The sequence below is a fragment of the Protopterus annectens genome, chromosome 1.part2 (genome assembly GCF_019279795.1).
Source record: "Protopterus annectens isolate FY-2018-M chromosome 1.part2, PAN1.0, whole genome shotgun sequence".
Lineage (NCBI taxonomy): Eukaryota > Metazoa > Chordata > Ceratodontiformes > Protopteridae > Protopterus > Protopterus annectens.
In genome coordinates this window covers 629,551,115-629,569,735 of record NC_056727.1, presented here as the reverse complement: position 1 = coordinate 629,569,735, position 18,621 = coordinate 629,551,115, and the positions used below count along the sequence as shown (strand labels likewise).

Sequence of the window (18,621 nt, the reverse complement as noted above, 5' to 3'; positions counted from 1 at the left end):
TTCAAAAGCTCTATAAAGATCATTAAATCCCTTAAGAAATAAAACAACAGTATAATTCAGTTAACTGAGCTTATGATCTATAAATGGCCTACATCCTGATGACCTCAGTGTTTCCACAGTTTCTGCTTACATACTGGGTCAATCCAGGAAAAAAAACAATCATGCTTAAAGGGCCTTATCTAGTTAAAAGTGATTAATGGAGAAAAACGTTTATTTCTTTTTTTCTGACCAGATAGAAAAAATGTGTATCAGAGAGTCGAAGGCAGTAAAAAAAGACTTGTCTGTTTCAGCTCACCAGGCCTGGGTCTTGTTTGCGTTTGACAAGATTTCATGTAATAATAACATCTGAAGAATTACAAGTCAGTTACAATAAATTAAATGGAATGAAACAACTTGAGTGAGATAGGATTTTAAATTGATACAGGATCATTTCATGAACACTCACCTTAGGAGGAATAACTATACACGGTGGTTTATCTGAAGCAGTATCACGAAACACAAAGAAATGTAATTTCTTTCTTGAAGAGGCTTTGACTTCTACACCTACATGTAGCAGGAAATTATCCTCACACCAGCCTTCACTATAATCAACTCCAAAGTTAACATATTTTAGGGAAAGTGAAGCAATGCTATTATAGTTAGATAGTTAAAGCTTAAGTTACCCCCTCTTTCATATCTAACTGCTTAGTGCACGCTGCAGTGCTTAGGATATTAACCATCTTTTTCCATCTTATCTTTAAAATCTGCAACATCTGCTGAAAGACCACCAATTATTGGAGAGCCCACATTCTGCCGCTCAGTTGTCATCTTGGTATTAGTGCTTCTGTTTTGCTCCTGGTGATAGAAGAAGCACAGGGACATTACTTCCTGGAGACTGCTGATCACCAGAAAGCCTAATAACAGCTTCATAGGTGACAGCTTGGAATTTGTGCTTATATTCTGCTCCTGGTGATAGAAGGAGCAGAGTGCATTGATTCCGGACTGTTTCTGGTTTGGCAGTGAGTGTCTGTGCTTCACGTTCCTGATTGGTCTGGTTGCTATTCAAGGCTTCTACCAGGAAAAGGCTACAACAAGCCTACAGACCCTTGCATCATCTGGGACAAGACTGTGGATCACCAGACTGTGGCCTACTTAATTTGAGTGGTGATAATGTTTTGCTTCTGGTGAGAGAAGAAGAAAAGGAGCATTGTATCCCAGCAGAGTGAAGCTGTGGTGAGACCTGCACTAGTAGTAGCTAGGCAGTAGCCATTCATGTGACTCCCCTGTTTCCAACATTCTTGACAAGCTAATTCTTTGTTTTCTGCTTGATTTGTTTCTAACTTCAGAATATCTGTCTAAATACTTCATCCTTAAAATTTCAGTCTCTACTTATTAGTTTCCCCTCAAGTGTTTGGTGGTGCCCTGTATAGACACAAACACCTTGAGTGACATTTTCCTGTAAAACCACAATTAAAATTTCACTAATACCTAGTTGCACACAGGACAACTAGTTTGCAGTGACAAGCACTGTCCCCAGAGTTGCAAACTGGATACTCCTGACATTGCTTTATATTCTCACTCTGTCTAATTAATAAAAATTGACTGTTGTCATGGATATGAACTTTCTCACTATCTCCATTACCTGCTTGGCAGATATGGGTATCCCGAGGCAATGGAGAAATTGCCTCATGTTTACTGATAACCAGTTAATTCTCAAACAAACTGATATGGTATGTGAGAGATGTATTTACACAATGTCACTGGAGGCAAAGCTCTCACATAAAAGTATTCCTAATATTAATAAGGTTGTCAGTAGTATACACACTGCACCTATCACACACAATCCAAAGCAGACATACAGACCCACATATGCTGAGGCACTTAAATGTAACCTTTCTAAACCCCAAAGACCTTGTAGATGAAGTACACATAACAAATACCCTCAGCAGCCCCAAATGTGCTCTTTCAAAACAATACCCACATCAACACATACAGTCAGCTCTCATGAAGTCTCTACTTCTAAGCCCATAAGGCAGACCACCACACAATCTAACATTGTGGTCATTGGAGACTCCATGACTCCATCATGAGACACACTGATGTTCCTTTCACAAGTCTGGGTAAGGAGAAAGTCACGGTCAGTTGCTTATCATGGGCAAAGATCCTCCACATTACACACGCACTCATGTAATTGGACCACAAGTACCAGTATGGCTCAGCTGTAGTTCATGTGGGTGTAAATGACCTGAGACATACCTCCCTAGACTATATGAAGAGAGACATCTTGGAGCTCTCTTAGTATGTGTCCAAGATTGGTATGAGCCTAGCATTGAGCAGCATTTTACTTTCTCCAAAGATGATGCCACAATATGAACAAAAGATGAATGGCTTAAATAACTGTCTCGGTTTCTGGTGTCATTCTAAGGTGGTGCAATATTTGGCAGTGTTGAAGGAGGTGGCCAACAGACCACACTGCTTTGCCAGGGAAGGTCTGCACCTCTTTACTCTAGGCTTTCAAATATTAGCTAAAACATTGTCTTCTCCTATAGTGCCTTTTTTTAGGCAATGCCAAACTGAAAGTACTTCTGACATAGCAAATCAAAACCAAGAAAAACTAGAGGTGTTACTGCTCAATGCTAGGAGTCTAAACAAAAAAAAAAAAAAACTCCACTCCCTAGATAATGCTGACATCTATGCAATCACTGAGATATCGTATAAAGCCACAGAGAGCATGACAACATTGTAAGGTTATAATGCCTTCCACACATTTAGACCAGCTACTTCACAGGCAGGGACTAAAGTTGGAGGTATCTCAATTTACATAAAAAAATAATATACCTCAAGACTGGTCAAACAGGACAATGCATTTGAGCTATTCCATGTTCAAATTACCATAGGCAAAATCTGAAATCACTTCCTTGCAAGCTATAGGTACCCCTTTATGACCCAGGAAACCTATACCATACCATGTATTGGAGCTTTTCTCCCCGGGCCTCTACTGAAAATGGACATGTATCCAGCTAGACTAGCCCGGTCAACAAATGTAAAATAAAAATAAAATAATAAAATAAATAAATGTATTCAAACTTTTTGGAAACACTCACCATCCAACCCAATATCATATTCATGGGTAACTTTATTTACCCCACTATTAACTGATAATCCTATACAACACCAAATATACAGGCACAGAGATTCCTGGATTTTGTAAACACAAACTCCCTGGACAAGATTGTCAATACACCAACCAGGGGTGCAACCATACTGGATCTGGTCCTCACTAAAATGGGAGAGTGCTGCACAGCCCTAGTATAATGTCTTACCTGGTAAGGTCAGACCACAAAACAGTCTCTTCTGAAGTAAAAATAAAACCTGTACCCCAGCTAACTCTAGAATATCCAGGAACTACTCTTAGGCTAACTTTCTGCTATTAAGTGATAACCTGCAAAATTTGAAGCCCCCATAAACCCCGAGAACACTGCTGCCATACAGAACTCTTCACAGAACCTCTATACAAGCATGTGGATAGCTGTATAGATGTAGCTGTACCCACCAGGAAGAAGCACAGAATTAACATTAAAAACAAGCCACCCTAGTGGAATCACAAAATCAAGAGGCTGTACAACAGAAGGAAGAAAATCATGGTAAAAGCTGTGAGGTGCAGCACCCTGCAGGATAAAATCACTCTCATCAAACTAATCAAAAATCTCAGAGGACAGATAAAGTCTTCCAAAGCCAAATTTGAGGTCAATTTGGCCTCCTAGGCCAAGGGCAACCACAAGAATTTCTTTAGCTATGTCCGCAACCTCAAAGGCAATACACAATTGTGTGCAGAGTTAATTGTAAATGGAGCCACATATACTGAGCCAGAAGATATAGCAAACCCACTGGCCAACAAATTCAGCTCCAACCTTACCCCTCTCTTCCCCTCAAACTTCCCTCAGGAAATACCATCAAATATAACTCCCATTGTTATCACTAGGGAATAGGTCCTTAATGCTGTCTCTAAGGCCAAGAACACTCCATCAATGGGCTCAGACAATATCCTAGGATGCCTTCTAAATAGCATGAAACATGACCTATCAGGCTTACTGGAATTACTATTTAACTGCACCCTCCAAACAGGCTACATGCCTCATGAATGGAGAACTGAAACAATCATCCCTCTGCACAAAGGTGGGCCATCTACAAACCCTGGAAACTACAGACCCATAAGTCTCACTAGTCTTGTATGGAAATCCATGGAAAGAATTATCATAGAAATGATCAACAATTGTATAGTAAACCTTCTGACACTGGACCCAACCCAGTTTGGTTTCATCGAGGGCAGGTCATGCCTACTCAACCTGGTGGACTTTTTTTGAGAAGGTCACCAAAGCAATGGATGAGAGGAAAATGTTTCACACTGCCTACCTTGACCTGGCCACGGCATGTGGCACAATACCCAACTAAGGCATTGTTGACAAACGCAAGAGGTTAGGCACAAATCTGTATGTCACCCAATGAATAGCCAACTGGCTCACAGCCAGGACCCAGGAAGTTAAAACTGGGGAGTCCACCTTTACAAAGAGGGCAGTCACAAGTGGAGTCTCTCAGGGATCAGTCCTTGGACCACTCTTTTTAGGCATTTACTTCTCTGAAGTCAAGGCCAGGGTCAATGTTCTCTGGATGACTAAATGTGCAGATGATTACGAATTAGGAGCTGTCATTGTATCCCACACTAACAAAAATGTTCTCCACTAAGGGCTTACACAGACAAACAACTGGTGTCAGAGCAATGGACTAAAACTAAATGCCAAGAAATGCATATTATACCATGACCCCCCCGAAACGTGCACGCTGATTGGCCAGCGTGCCCATTGTAAATCGAGTTATACTAATGGAAAAAGGTCCGGTCCCCCGGACTTTTTTCCCTTAGTATAACTCGTTTTTTAAAAACACTGTCTCGCTATGTTAAATGGGTTTAACATAGCGAGACAGCTTTAAAATAAGCAACAGAGATCTCCGTTGCTTATTTTAAAGCTGTCTCGCCATGTTAAACCCATTTAACATAGCAGACAGTGTTTAAACAACGGAGAAAGCAAGATCTCCGTTGCTTTTTTGTCTCGCTATGTTAAATGAGTTTAACATGGCGAGACAGTTAAAATAAGCAACGGAGATGTCCGTTGCTTATTTTAAAACTGTGCCGCTATGTTAAACTCATTTAACATAGCGACACTAAAAGCAACGGAGATCTTGCTTTCTCCGTTGCTTTACAACTCTGATGTACTGCGCAGGCGCAGTACATCAGAACTGCCGCGGATGCCAGACATCTGCGGAAGGGCAGTAAACAGGCATTATACTATGCCATTATTTAAGAAAAGTAACAGTTTCTTTTCTTAAATAATGTCATGGTATAATAGCAATAACCCACTTCTGGGTGTGGGTAATGCTAAATTTACCCGGTTGGCTTTGTTTGGTCCCTGGCTCGGGACCAAACCACGCCAACCGTGGGTAAATTTAGCATTACCCACACCCAGGCGTGGGTTATTGCTATAATAGTATCCTTTGGGAAGTCATTCACCCCTGGTAACTATAACATTTACAACATGCCCATTAGAGTTGACCAAGTAGTCAGAGACTTGGGGACACACATAGATAATAATCTAGCCTTTGACCATCACTTGTCTAAACAGTGAGGAAATCTTTCTACGCTATGCAACTTCTAAACAAAGATATAGCACCTAGGTCTAAGAAAGTCATTGTTACACTGTATTCAGCATTCATCAGACCTATCATTGAGTACAATGCCCCCTTTGGTATGTACCTAACCAGTCATATCCAACAAATGGAACATCCACACTCATGGCCCTATCCTTGTCTTCTGTCTCATACAGGCTGTTGAGAGGAGATCTATGGCTGGCATATAGGGCATTGTCAGACCCTACTCTGATGGACCTCCTTCATATCTGCAAAACAAACAGCACCAGAATTACCTGTTCTAAAGACTTAAACCTTGCCTGTGATATAAAAAGGACCTGCTGGAGAGACAGATATGTATCCCAGAGACTACCCCTTCTCTGAAACAGGCTTCATATCCATCTGAAGAAGAGTTTCTCCCTAACTCAATTGAAGTGTAACTTGGACAATTGGCTGGAGAACAGGAAATTCATCCTTGGCTTGGAATCTCCGTCTCTAATGGACACAGGCAACCTGTAAATGGTTCATCTCCCAGGCCCCTGCTTGTAAATGTTTCATCTCCTGAGCCCCTGCTTACACTTATCAATGGTACTAGAACTTCTCAGAGATTTGGGATGCATGACTGGGCTTAAAATGGCCCTTGTGGTCATTAGCCTAGTAAATACCTATGAACCTGTGAACCACAATAAACCTGGATTTGCAGGATTAATTTTCATTATACCGTGCCAGTTCTGTTTTATATAGGCAACTATCCATACATCAGTCTATGACAAAGCACAATTGTCTTTACCTTAGGTTTTCCGAGCTGAACTCAGACTCCAGAAATTTAAGGAACTGTTCTCTTCCAACAGGGTCTTTCAGTACTTCATCAATGCCAAATGCCCATCGTTTTACCCTCTGTTGGCCTGGTTCTTTGCTAAAAATACATATTTTACAACGTTAGTTAATACATTTTAATACAAAAAAAAAAATGCATATTTGTTACTTTAATGTAAGCATTGGTAAAACTAATGCAAATGCACTTACTAATAATCCCTGCAAAAAGAGCCAGTCATATCAATGCGGTTGCCTTCTTTGGGGTATAAACAAAAACACTTTGCACAGTATCATATGAATTTCATCATATTTCATATTTCTTCCCTTGGGGTGTGCAGTAGAAATAATGTATGCGCTGAGATGATACAGTTTGTGAAATGTGAGTAATGAAATGACCGCTACTTGCACAGTCAGGCAATGTTACCACGTGAGGTTTGGTTAGACCGCAATAATTTATTGTGATAAGTTCATCATGGAAGTGATTCTGGGACAGCAGTTGTTTGGTAGTAGGTCCCCGGAGGCATATATCAGCACCAGATGGCTGTAGGAGGTAATTGGGTAAGAAGAATGGACACATTGGTGGGGAATGGTTACGTAATGTATTTGCCTAGGAAAACACAGACAACTGAGGTCATCCAAGTCATCAAGATCTCAGTTCATTATAAAATGCAGCACAATTTCAGACCCCTCTCTGAAGATAATTCGCATTTTCTCTGGTCTTCTGCTCAGATTATTTGCTACCACTTCTAACAACAGACAGTTAGTATAATGATTCTATATTCAGAATATAGCTACAGAAATTATACACATTTGCCGTACTAAGAACTGAGGGACCTGTGTTGCTTGCATGACTATGAAACTGTAAAGCAAAAATGAGAACCAAGTCCCTTCGGCATTATTGCTGCTTTACAAAACTCTTTTTGAATTATGCTCACAAAAACAGTACAAGGTAGTAAAGAGCTCTGCACCCACAAGATAAGTGGGAGTTCTAAATACAACGTGTCTGCATATGATGTATCACCTCTGCACATGCAGTCCCCTCAGTAGCACAATGGCTCATTTTCAAGTGTCATGTATTAGTCTTCCTCTGTGAAACAGCTGGTCATCTGAGGACAGTGTGCACATCTGTAGATACTTGCCATTATCCTTCCTCGCTTACTAAAAGGTCTTAACCTGCATTGCTCGTTGTTTTTTTTTGGGGGGGGGTTAATAATACATATCTATATCTATATATACATATATTGATATAGATATGTAGCTATATGGATATATAGTTTTTACAGTAGATTAAGTGGACTTTGCTGTTAAGGACATCAGACATTGCCAATACTCACCCTTGTCATTTTCCACATCTCCCTCACACATTTTGTCTCTGGACCTAGGACCACTGGTCCTGCTCATTCGATGCCACATTAATCAGTGATGTTAGCAGGTTAAGAGGAGAGAGGACCATTGCAGCATCACTAGTGTTGCCTACAGGGGTTTATTCTATACTGGTTATGCTCTAATGTGTTGATTATAGCCAGTCAAGTGGGCATACAATGGATGTTAAGATGCCATGTGGCCTTGGTGGTGCTCCTCAATTGACCTTTACCTTCATCAAACTACGGAGGCTGAATCATTGGCACTGGCCTTCAGTGTGAACATGAGAACAGTGGTACTCAGACATACTCTGTTACCTTGGACCTGAAAGAAGTGGAACAGACAAACACTTCATCATTCCTTTTCCTCTGCAGTCAACTCCTTCAGTGCCCAAACCCCTAATCAAACCAGGGTCCATTGTGTCATAGTTAGGACTTCATCATTCTGGAACAACTGTTTGCATTGTTGTGCTAAATAGAGAATGAATGAAACTGCAGCCTACAGCACCTCTGGAACATCAGGAAGCACTGAAACAATGAGGAAGAAGACAATGGTAGTCAGGAAAAACAGTTGGTGTCTAGCATAATACCCTCAAAGAAAAGAATACATAAATATATTTGTTTATCTCCACTGTTTAGAATAAAACATAAAAATACGCCACCATGCTTTGTCTCCCAATATTATGGATAATTCTTGGCCTATCAAATGGGACAACTGAAAATTCTTGAGGACATTGTAGACAAGAAAATGAGTTTTAAGAAGCATGCCTACTCAACCATAAATGAAATTAACTGTAAGAAGGGAACTTTGTATAGAACAAAGCAGCATCTGATTCCTGACACCAGTCTAACTCTAGCTTTTAAGTTAATCTTACACAAATCTCCTATACATCACCATCAGTATGGAAATTGAAAAATCAACCCAAACAAGTAACGAAACAAAATCATATCAACAGGCAATATCTGCTTGCATCTTATATCATTCTTAAGTGAAATTAACTTCCTGCACATACGTACACATCTCTCTATAATGATAGCTAACAGATTATTGTATATTACAACCTGTAAATGATTAGTAATTAGTCTGTAGACCTGACAATATGTGGAGGGAGTATTTAATGCAGAACATGCAAAAAATTACTCTTTCCTTAATTTCCAAACCAAAATCTATTTTCAGTCAGTTACAATTTTCCATATGCAATAACACTATCAAGGGTGGGTGACATTTGAAATGGCCCTGCATCTATGACATCAGACCTTGTCTTTTCTTAGGTTTATATGTTCACACTAGGCTAACTGGCCCTGTAGCCAATTTTCACATTTGTCCAAAACACCCTTATCCAATTTCCAGGTCTATAATTATATTCTACATATAGAATAGTGATTAGTTCTGGAAGAGATAGTGAATACTTCTAGAGTAATACCACTGAGTATATTTAGGGGTCATACTGTAAGAAAGAATATTTTGTTTCTGCTCCTGTCCATAAGTATTACAGGGGGCCATCCTGGGGTAAATATTCTCATTCTCATCCATCAAGCTAGTTAATGCTTCAGTAAAGACAGAGATAAACCTGGCTTTATATAGATGGGGAGTTTGCTTCAGAGTAGTGGTAATCTCTGAGAGATGGACCTGTCTATTATAGGTTCATAGGCTGGTACTAGGCTATCGGCCCTAGGGCCTATGCAAGCCTAGCCATAACAATTCCCTGGATATTTCTTCCCACAATATTTACTTCTCCAGGCCCCTGTCTAGCAGGGTGACTGACATGATCCCCGGGGTGAATTTCCTATCTCCCATCCAATCATCAAGGTTCCTTTTGAAGAGGGCCAATGAGGCACTCTGCTTAATATGTATGGGCAGTCTATTCCAGAGTATGGGGAGTCTCTGAGTCAGGAACCTATCCCTCCAGCATGTTTTGTTCATTGTGATGATAAGGTTTAGATCCCTGGAGCGTGTGACTCTGAGGGATTGGGATTTCTTTAAGTGGAGCATGTCCAACAGCTCAGGGTTTGACATGGCCTTGTATGTTAAGCAGAGATCGCCTCTGAGTAGACAATATGCCACAGAGTATAGCTGAAGTTTTTTTAGACGGTCAGTATATGGCATCTGCTTTAGGCCTGTGATTCTTTTAGTGAGGTATTTCTGTGGCCTTTCCAGCTGTTGCAGATGTCTTGTGAGGTACATACCAAACGGGGCATTATACTCTATAATGGGTCTAATGAGGGATGAGTACAGTGGGACAATGACCTCCTTTTTTCTGGATGAAAAGCCCTTAGTGATGAGGTGTGCCACATAGAAGGATTTCCTGACTGTTGTGGCAATGTGGTTATCGAAAGTGAGACCACTGTCCACCTGTGTCCCTAAGTCTCTCATCACACTTTCGATGTTTAGTGTCCTGCCACCTATGTGGTAATTCATGGGTACATGTTTTTTCCAAAGGGGATAACTATACATTTCTTGGCATTAAGCTTGAGCCCATGGCCCTGGCATCTGTTTCTGTAAGGCCCTTTTGTAGAATATCCACATCATTTGGGGATTCAATAATGGCTCCCAGTTTGCAGTCATCTGCAAACTTTGTTAGCCAGAGTCCCTTAGTGTTGGCCTGTACTTCAGAGAAGTAGATGCCAAACAAGAGTGGCCCCAGGACTGAACCCTGAGATACTCCACTTGTCACTTGTCTGGAGCTGGATTTGGAGTCGGCTACTTTTACTGTCTGGGTTCTGTCAGTAAGCCAGTTAGCAACCCATCAAGTGACATAGGGATTTATGCCCAGCTTAGTAAGTTTATCTATGATTCCAGAGTGGGGGATGGTGTCAAAGGCCTTGGCGAGGTCCAGATAGGCTGTGTGGACTGCCTTACCCTCGTACACAGCTATGGAGACAGATTAGAAGAAGTCAATCAGATTCAGGAGACAAGATCGGCCCTTCACAAACCCAAACTGGGTGGGGTCCAGTGTTTGAAGGTTGCCATTGTCTTTGTTTATAAGTTCCATGATAATGCGTTCCATGCCCTTGTAAATCAGGCTTGTCAGACTGATGGGACAGTAGTTCCCGGGATCCAAGGTGGATCCTCCCTTGTGGAGCGGGATAACTGTAGCTGTGCTCCACTCAGTAGGCACGAAGCCTGAGGTGAGGCTGTGATTAAACATGACACTTAGGTGAGGTGCCAGTTCATTTTGTAGTTCATGTAGTACACAGCCTGGGATGTCATCTGGTCCCATGGATGCTGTATTCTTAGCTTTGGAGAGTGCGGTTTCTACCTGTGTGGCTGTGATTATCGGAATTTGGCAATCTTTTGGTATTGAGATGGGCCCTTTAGGGGGTGAGAGTGGGGTGAAGCTGGCACTAAATCGATCTGCCAGGATATTGGCAATATCCTTGGGATCAGTATATTTAATGCCATTCTGTTGTAACTCAGAGCAGATCTGAGCATTGCAATTTAGATTCTTGACATAACTATAGAATGCATTGTGGTTGTCTTTGGAATCTTTGGCAATTTTATTTTCGTAACTAGCTTTTGAGGATTTTATGAGGGATCTCAGCTTCTTACTGAGGCTGGTGAGGGAGTTTTTTGCATCCTGGGATTTTCCTCTTTTTTGCAACAGTTTCTTCTTTCTGTTGTATAATTTGTTTATAGCAGGGGACAACCAGATTGTCTTCCTTTTTTGGAGAAGAGCATCTTGGTTCTATATTCATGCACAAGTGGATGTGCTCGTACAGTGCCTTAGTGTAGGATTCTGCAGTCGAACTTCCAGATTCCGCCTGCTTGGGTGTTGTGAAGTTTGTCACTTCTGACTTCAGTAGCTTGAAGTTGGCTTTGGAGAAGTTTTTTAAGGAGGTTTCCTTACTGGGGGGTGGGGGTGGGATGTGGTTGTCAAGGGTGATTTGCTTATGGGCAGACCTGACCAATGAGTGGGTGACCACTGGTGTGGAGCATCTATCTCCCAGGTTGGTAATGACCAGGTCTAGGATATTGGAGCCCCTGGTGGGACAATGGATTAGTTGATCCAGGGCGTTGGAATTTATGAATTCCAAGAACCATTGGGAAAAGGAGTTGGTACCTGAGTAGTTTTCCCAATTAATGGCAGGGTAGTTGAAATCACCCAGTATTAGGGTGTTTGGTTGTATCTTAATATTTTCCAGTATGTTTAGAAAGGTGTAGTGAGAATCTTGGGGCATGGTTGGGGATCTGTAGCAAGCTACAATTTGGATTGCAGTCTTACCTAGTGTTAGTTGCACCTGGAGAATTTCAGATGCATTGTGTTGGGCAACTAGCCTGGAGGTGTGAATATCCTTGGTGAATATGGACACTCCTCCACCTTTAGTGTTTCAGTCCTGGTTTTGTGGCCGAAAAGTGTGGTAAGAATTGTAGCCTGGTATTGCAGGGGTGCTCTCTGGAGACTTGAACCAGGTCTCAGTTACTGCACAGATATCGATGTTTTTCATTTTTAGGAGTGCCTCAAGAGAGTGCATTTTGAGGTTTAGACTTCTAGCATTGAGTAGCATTACCTTCAGATTATGCCTGCTTCTATCGGTTACGGTGGTGGTTTTATCCTTTGAACCTTGCCTAAAAAAGGCACTATAGGGGTGGCAAGAGCTTTAGCCAGTAACCAGAATCCCAGGGGTGACAGGTGCAGACCATCTCTGGCAAAGCATCGTGATTTGTCGATCATGTCTTCCCAGGCAGACAAATACTGGATCCCCTTTGAATGACACCAGAAGCATAGCCAATTGTTGAAGTCAATCATTTTGTCCTTATACTGTGGTATCATTCTGGGCGAAGGCAGGATGCTACTCAGGGCTAGGGTCATACCTGCCTGGGTCTCATGATCCAAGAGCTCTTCCATATCTCTTTTCATGTAGTCCAGGGAGGTATGTCTCAAGCCATTCACTCCAGCATGGACAATGACAGAGTCGTATTTGTACTTGTTGTGGAGTGACTTGAGTGCATGCGTTATGTGGCGGATCCTGGCACCCGACAGGCAGCTGACTGTAATTTTCTCCTTGTTCAGTCTGGTGAGTGGGACATCAGTGTGCCTGACTATAGAGTCATATATGACTAAAGTGTTGGGTACATTGTCTTGCCTTAGGGGCTGTTGTTGGGTGGCACACTGGTGTTGTGAGCTGTGTCACTTTAGTTGTGACTAATGTTTGTTTGCGTTTCGGCTTTGGAGGTCCTTGTTGCTTGGGCAGGTTAATGTTAAGGGCCTCCGCATATGTGGGTTTAGTGTTGCTATGTGTGGGTTTTGATGGTGTGGGTTTTGAAGGGCTATGAGTTGCTTGAGGTGTGATGCAGGTGTTAACCTTCTCCTCTTGACTGTCTAACACAATCTTGGCTGGAGAGAGCTTTGCTTCCAGTTTGGCTATGTAAGTGCATCTCTTGCAGGTTGTAGTGTTGGGTGGTAGGAGGAGAGGATTGTCTGTGTACATAAGGCAGTTGCCACATTGCCCCAGTATGCCCAGATTCACCAGGTGGACAGGAGAAATCACCGGAAGCTGACCCTTGGACATGCCTGTTTAGGTGCTTTTATGTAAAGTTTAAGAGCTGTTTTCCCTTACCTTTGCAAGGTACTTTGCAATTATAGGCTGTTTAGTGCCTATGATTAATTTCTCCTTATTGACAAGGAGAGCTGAGTGCTTCTATCTGTTTCAGGCTTCCTAGTGCTTTCCAGCAGGTTCTAGAGCAAGTGCTAGTCACAGGGGTTCAGGTTTTAGTGCTACTACTGAGAAACCAGCTAGTTTTAATGGAAAATTTGAAGAGCAGACTTTCTGGCACCTGGAAAAGTTTAACTGTAGCCTTGCAGTGCTGCACAATTCTGTTTAAGTTGCAGAAGAGGTTTAGTTCTCTGGAATGAGTATTTGTGATAACATTTGCATATTTGCAGTAGGTCTATCAGAATTGGGTCAGAGGATGCCTAGATGCCAGACAAAGGTCCCCTCTCAGCTGATTGTAGGAAACTGAAAACAGTGAGAGTGCTTGGAGGAGGTCCGAGTAGGGCATATATTTTAGGTTCTGTATTTGCTTTGTGAAAAGGCTCTGTGAGCATTTGAGTTCATAGGTTCATAGGTAGGTACTAGGCTATTGGCCCTAGGGCCTATATAAGTCATAGGCAAAAAGTTACCCTGGCTTTTGCCACCCAAGAAAATTATTTTCCTGTGCCCCTGTTGAGCAGAGCCACAGAGGTGAACCCCGGGGTGAATTTCCTATTTCCCATCAAATCATCAAGATTTTTCTTGAAGAGTGCTAATGAGGAGCTTTGTTTGATATAGATAGGTAGTTTGTTCCAGAGTATGGGAAGTCTCTGGGACAGGAATCTATCCCTCCAGCATATTCTGTTTATTGTATTGACAAGGTTTAGGTCCCTAGAGTGTGTAGCTCGGAGGGATTAAGATTTATTTAAGTGGAGCATGTCCAACAGCTCTGGATTTGTCATAGCTTTGTATGTTAGGCAGAGATCGCCTCCGAGTAGGCGATATGCGACAAAGTAAAGCTGGAGTTTTTTGAGAAGGTCTACATAGGGCATCTGTTTGAGGCCGGTAATCCTCTTTGTGAGGTATTTCTGCGGTCTTTCCAGTTGTTGTAGATGTCTTGTGAGGTACATACCAAAAGGGACACTGTACTCTATAATGGGTCTAATGAGTGACGAGTAGAGGGGAACAATGACGTCTTTTTTCCTGGATGAGAAACCTTTTGTGCTGAGGTGTGCCACGTAGAAGGATTTCCTGACTACTGTGGCGATGTGATTTGTCAAAGGAGAGACTACTGTCTACCTGTGTCCTAAGGTCTCTTATCACACTTTTGGTGTTAAGTAGACTGCCGCCCATGTGGTAGCTCATGGGTACAGAGTTTTTACCAAAGGGGATGACAATGCACTTTTTGGCATTGAGCTTCAGGCCATGGCTTTGACACCAGGCATCTATCTCCATGAGGCCCTTTTGTAGGATGTCCACATCATCAAGAGTTTTGATTGTGGCTCCTAGTTTACAGTCATCTACGAACTTTGTTAGCCAAAGACCTTCTGTGTTAGCCTGTACTTCAGAAAAGTAGATACCAAACAGGAGAGGACCCATAACTGAACCCTGTGATACTCCATTTGTCACTGGTCTGAAGTCAGATTTGGAGTCTGCTACTTTCACAGTGTGGGTTCTGCCAGTGAGCCATTTGGCAACCCATCTTATGACATAGGGATTTATACCTAGTTTAGTGAGTTTATCTATAATTCCAGAGCGGGGGATGGTGTCAAAAGCCTTGGCGAGATCTAGATAGGCTGTGTAAACCACCTTACCCTCATCTACGGCTTTGGTGACTGCCTCAAAGAAGTCAATCAGGTTTAGGAGACATGATCTGCCTTTTACAAACCTGAACTGGGTGGGGTCCAGAGTTTGGAGATTACCAATGTCTTTGTGTATAAGATCCATGATGCAGACCAGGCTCATTAGGCCAATGGGGTGGTAGTTCCCTGGGTCCATGGAAGCATCCCCTTTGTGGAGTGGGATAACCATCACTGTGCGCCATTCAGTGGGCACAATGCCTAAGGTGAGGCTATGATTGAACATGTTGCTTAGGTGGGGTGCCAGTTCATTTTGCAGTTCATGTAGAACGCAGCCTGGGATGTTGCCAGGTCCCATGGATGCTGTGTTCTTGGCTTTGGAGAGTGTGGTTTTTACCTGTGTAGCCATGATTACAGGAACTTTGCATTCTTCTGGTATAGAGATGGGCCCTTTAGGGGGTGAGAGGGTTGGTAAAGTTAGCATTGAACCTATCTGCCAGGATATTGGCAATATCAGTTGGTTCTGTATATTTAGTGCCATTGTGCTGTAACTCAGAGCAGATCTGAGTGTTGCCATTGAGATTCTTGACATAGCTATAGAATGCTTTGTGGCTGTCTTTAGAATCAGTGGCGATTTTGTTTTCGTAACTAGCTTTGGAGGATTTTATGAGGGATTATAGGTTCATAGGTTCATAGGTTCATACTAGGCTATCTGCCCAAGGGCATTTATAAGCCTAGCCCATAGTTATGTGGCTTTTGCCACCCCTTTAGTTTGAATAAAACTATGCCTATTATTTTTGCTGTGCCTCTGTCAAGCAGTGACACTGAAGTAATCCCTGGGGTATATCTGCGATCTCCCATCCATTGGTCAAGATTCCTCTTGAACAAGGCCAGCGAGGTGCTCTGCCTCACATGTACCGGGATTTTGTTCCACAGCATAAGGAGTCTCTGGGTGATGAATTTGTCCCTCCAGCACGTTCTATTAATAACCGTGTCAAGGTTTAAGTCTCCCTCCCTTGTGGTTCTGAGGGATCTAGATTTTTTGAGGTGAAGCATATTCATCAAATCTGGGTTTGACATGGCCTTATATGTCAGGCACAGGTCACCTCTGAGCAAGCGGTATGAGACTGAATAGAGCTGGAGTTCTTTCAGTCGGGCAGCATAAGACATATTTTTGAGACCCTTTATCCTTTTGGTGAGGAACTTTTGGGGCCTTTCCAGCTGCTGCAGGTGTCGGGTCAGATACATTCCGAATGGGGCATTGTACTCAATCATAGGTCTAATGAGTGATGAGTACAGGGGACGATGACCTCCCTTGATCTAGATGTGAATCCCTTCATGAACGGGTGGGCAATGTAGAAGGTTTTCCTAACTACTTTAGCAACATGAGTGTCAAGCGAAGGCTACTGTCAACCTGGGTCCCCAGATCCCTGATGACTTCTTCTGTGCTCAGTGGATTGCCACCTATATGGTAGCTAGGGGTAACCTTGTTTTTCCCGAAGGGTATGACTATGCATTTCTTGGCGTTTAACTTTAGGCCATGGCTCTGGCACCAGTTATCCGTTTCTGTGAGGCCCTTCTGAAGGATATCTGTGTCAGATGTGTTTTCAACTATGGCCCAGTTTGCAGTCATCTGCAAACTTTGTCAGCCATAACCCTCCTGTGTTTGCTTGTACTTCAGAAAAGTAGATGCCGAACAAGAGTGGACCCAGGACTGAGCCCTGTGGGACACCACTTGTGACAGGCTTTGAGTCTGACATGGCTCCAGCAACTCTGACCCTGTGGGTTCTGTCACTTAGCCAGTTTGCAACCCATCTTGTGATGTATGGGTTTACTTTCAAGCTGATGAGTTTTTCAATGATACCTGAGTGGGGTATTGTGTCGAAGGCCTTTGCCAGGTCGAGGTAGGCTGTATGGACAGCCTTTCCCTCATCAATGGCCTTGGTGACTGTCTCGAAAAAGTCAACCAAGTTTAAAAGGCATGATCTGCCTTTGACAAAGCCAAACTGGGTTGGATCCAAAGTCTGCAAGTTCCCTATGTCTTTATTTATGAGTTCCATTATGATCCTCTCCATGGCTTTGCAGATAAGGCTTGTCAAGCTAATGGGACGGTAATTACCAGGGTCGGTGGAGGCACTGCCCTTGTGAAGTGGGACCACAGTCGCCGTGCGCCACTCCTTGGGCGTATCCTGAGGTGAGGCTAAGATTAAACAGCTGTCCTAACTGCGGGTTTAATTCCTCATTGAGTTCATGGAGCACACAGCCGGTGACACCATCCGGTCCCATGGATGCTGTGTTTTTTGCCTTGGAGGGGACAGCTCTCACCTGGACACTGGAGATGTTTGGGGGCTACAATCCTCTGGTATAGATATCTCTCCTTTTGGGGGGGGTGAGAAGTTTACACTGAACCTGTCAGCCAGTATGTTGGCAATGTGTGTAGGTTCAGTAATCTTCACATCATTTTGAACTAATTCTGAGCATATCTGGGAGCTTCCTCCTAGGTTTCTAACATAGCTAAAGAAGGCCTTATGATTGTCTTTTGAGTCCTTGGCGATTTTTCTCTCAAAATTTGCCTTGGATGATTTTATGAGAGCTCTTAGTTTTTTACTTATAATGATCAAAGGTGTCTTACCTTTCAAGGATTTTGCTCTATCTTGTAGTAGCTTCCTCCTTTTGTTGTAGAGCTTGTTTATGGCTGGGGTCCACCAGACTGGACGCTTGCCTTTGGTACAAAGAGTCTTAGTTTTGTTTGGGATTGCCTGATCCATGCAGTCCTGTAGGTGCTGGTAGAAGGCATTTGTAAGTGATTCAGCGGTTTGAGTAATGTTTACCACTGGCTCGGGGGCCTTAAAGGAGACCACGCTAGTTTTTAGAAGTGTGAAGTCGGCTTTTGAGAAGTTTTTCACTGTGGTCTTTTTTATTTCAGGTGGGGGCGGGATGAGGACCTCCAGCGAGATTAGTTTATGATCTGATCTCACCAGTGAGGGGTATACTTCCGGTGTTGAACATTGTGACCCCATGTTCGTGATGATGAGATCAAGTATGTTTTCTCCTCTTGTGGGGATGGTGACTAGTTGTTCCATGGCATTTGAGTTTATGAACTCCAGGAACCTTTGGGCTAGAGTGTTTGGGCTTGAGTAGTGTTCCCAGTCTATATTAGGGTAGTTGAAATCACCTAGTATGATGGTGTTTGGAGATCTCAGCTTCTTACTGAGGCTGAGCAAGGAGTTCCTCCAATCATGGGATTTTATTAGATTTTGCAACAGTTTCTTTCTTCTGTTGTAAAGTTTGTTTATGGCAGGGGACCACCAGATTGGCTTCCTTTTTTTGGAGGATAGCATCTTGGTTCTGTTAGGGATAGCACGATCCATGCACTCATGTAAGTGCTTATAAAGTGCATTTGTGTAGGATTCGGCAGTCGTACCTCTATTGTCTGTCTGCATGGGTGTCGTGAAGTTTGCCACTTCAGTCTTAATTGCTGTGCAGTGCTCTTGAGGCTGCAAAAGAAGAATTTA

General features: G+C 42.7%; 1 protein-coding gene across 3 annotated transcripts in view; it reads right to left on the bottom strand.

Moving 5' to 3' along the window:
• RGS7 (regulator of G protein signaling 7) overlaps positions 1-18,621 on the bottom strand; it is a 2,400,584-nt gene that overhangs the window by 216,310 nt on the left and 2,165,653 nt on the right. For all 3 annotated transcript variants that reach the window (XM_044058067.1, XM_044058054.1, XM_044058060.1), the window contains exon 12: positions 6,449-6,574. In XM_044058067.1, the coding sequence (XP_043914002.1) occupies positions 6,449-6,574 (126 nt within the window). The remainder of the gene's footprint in view (positions 1-6,448; positions 6,575-18,621) is intronic.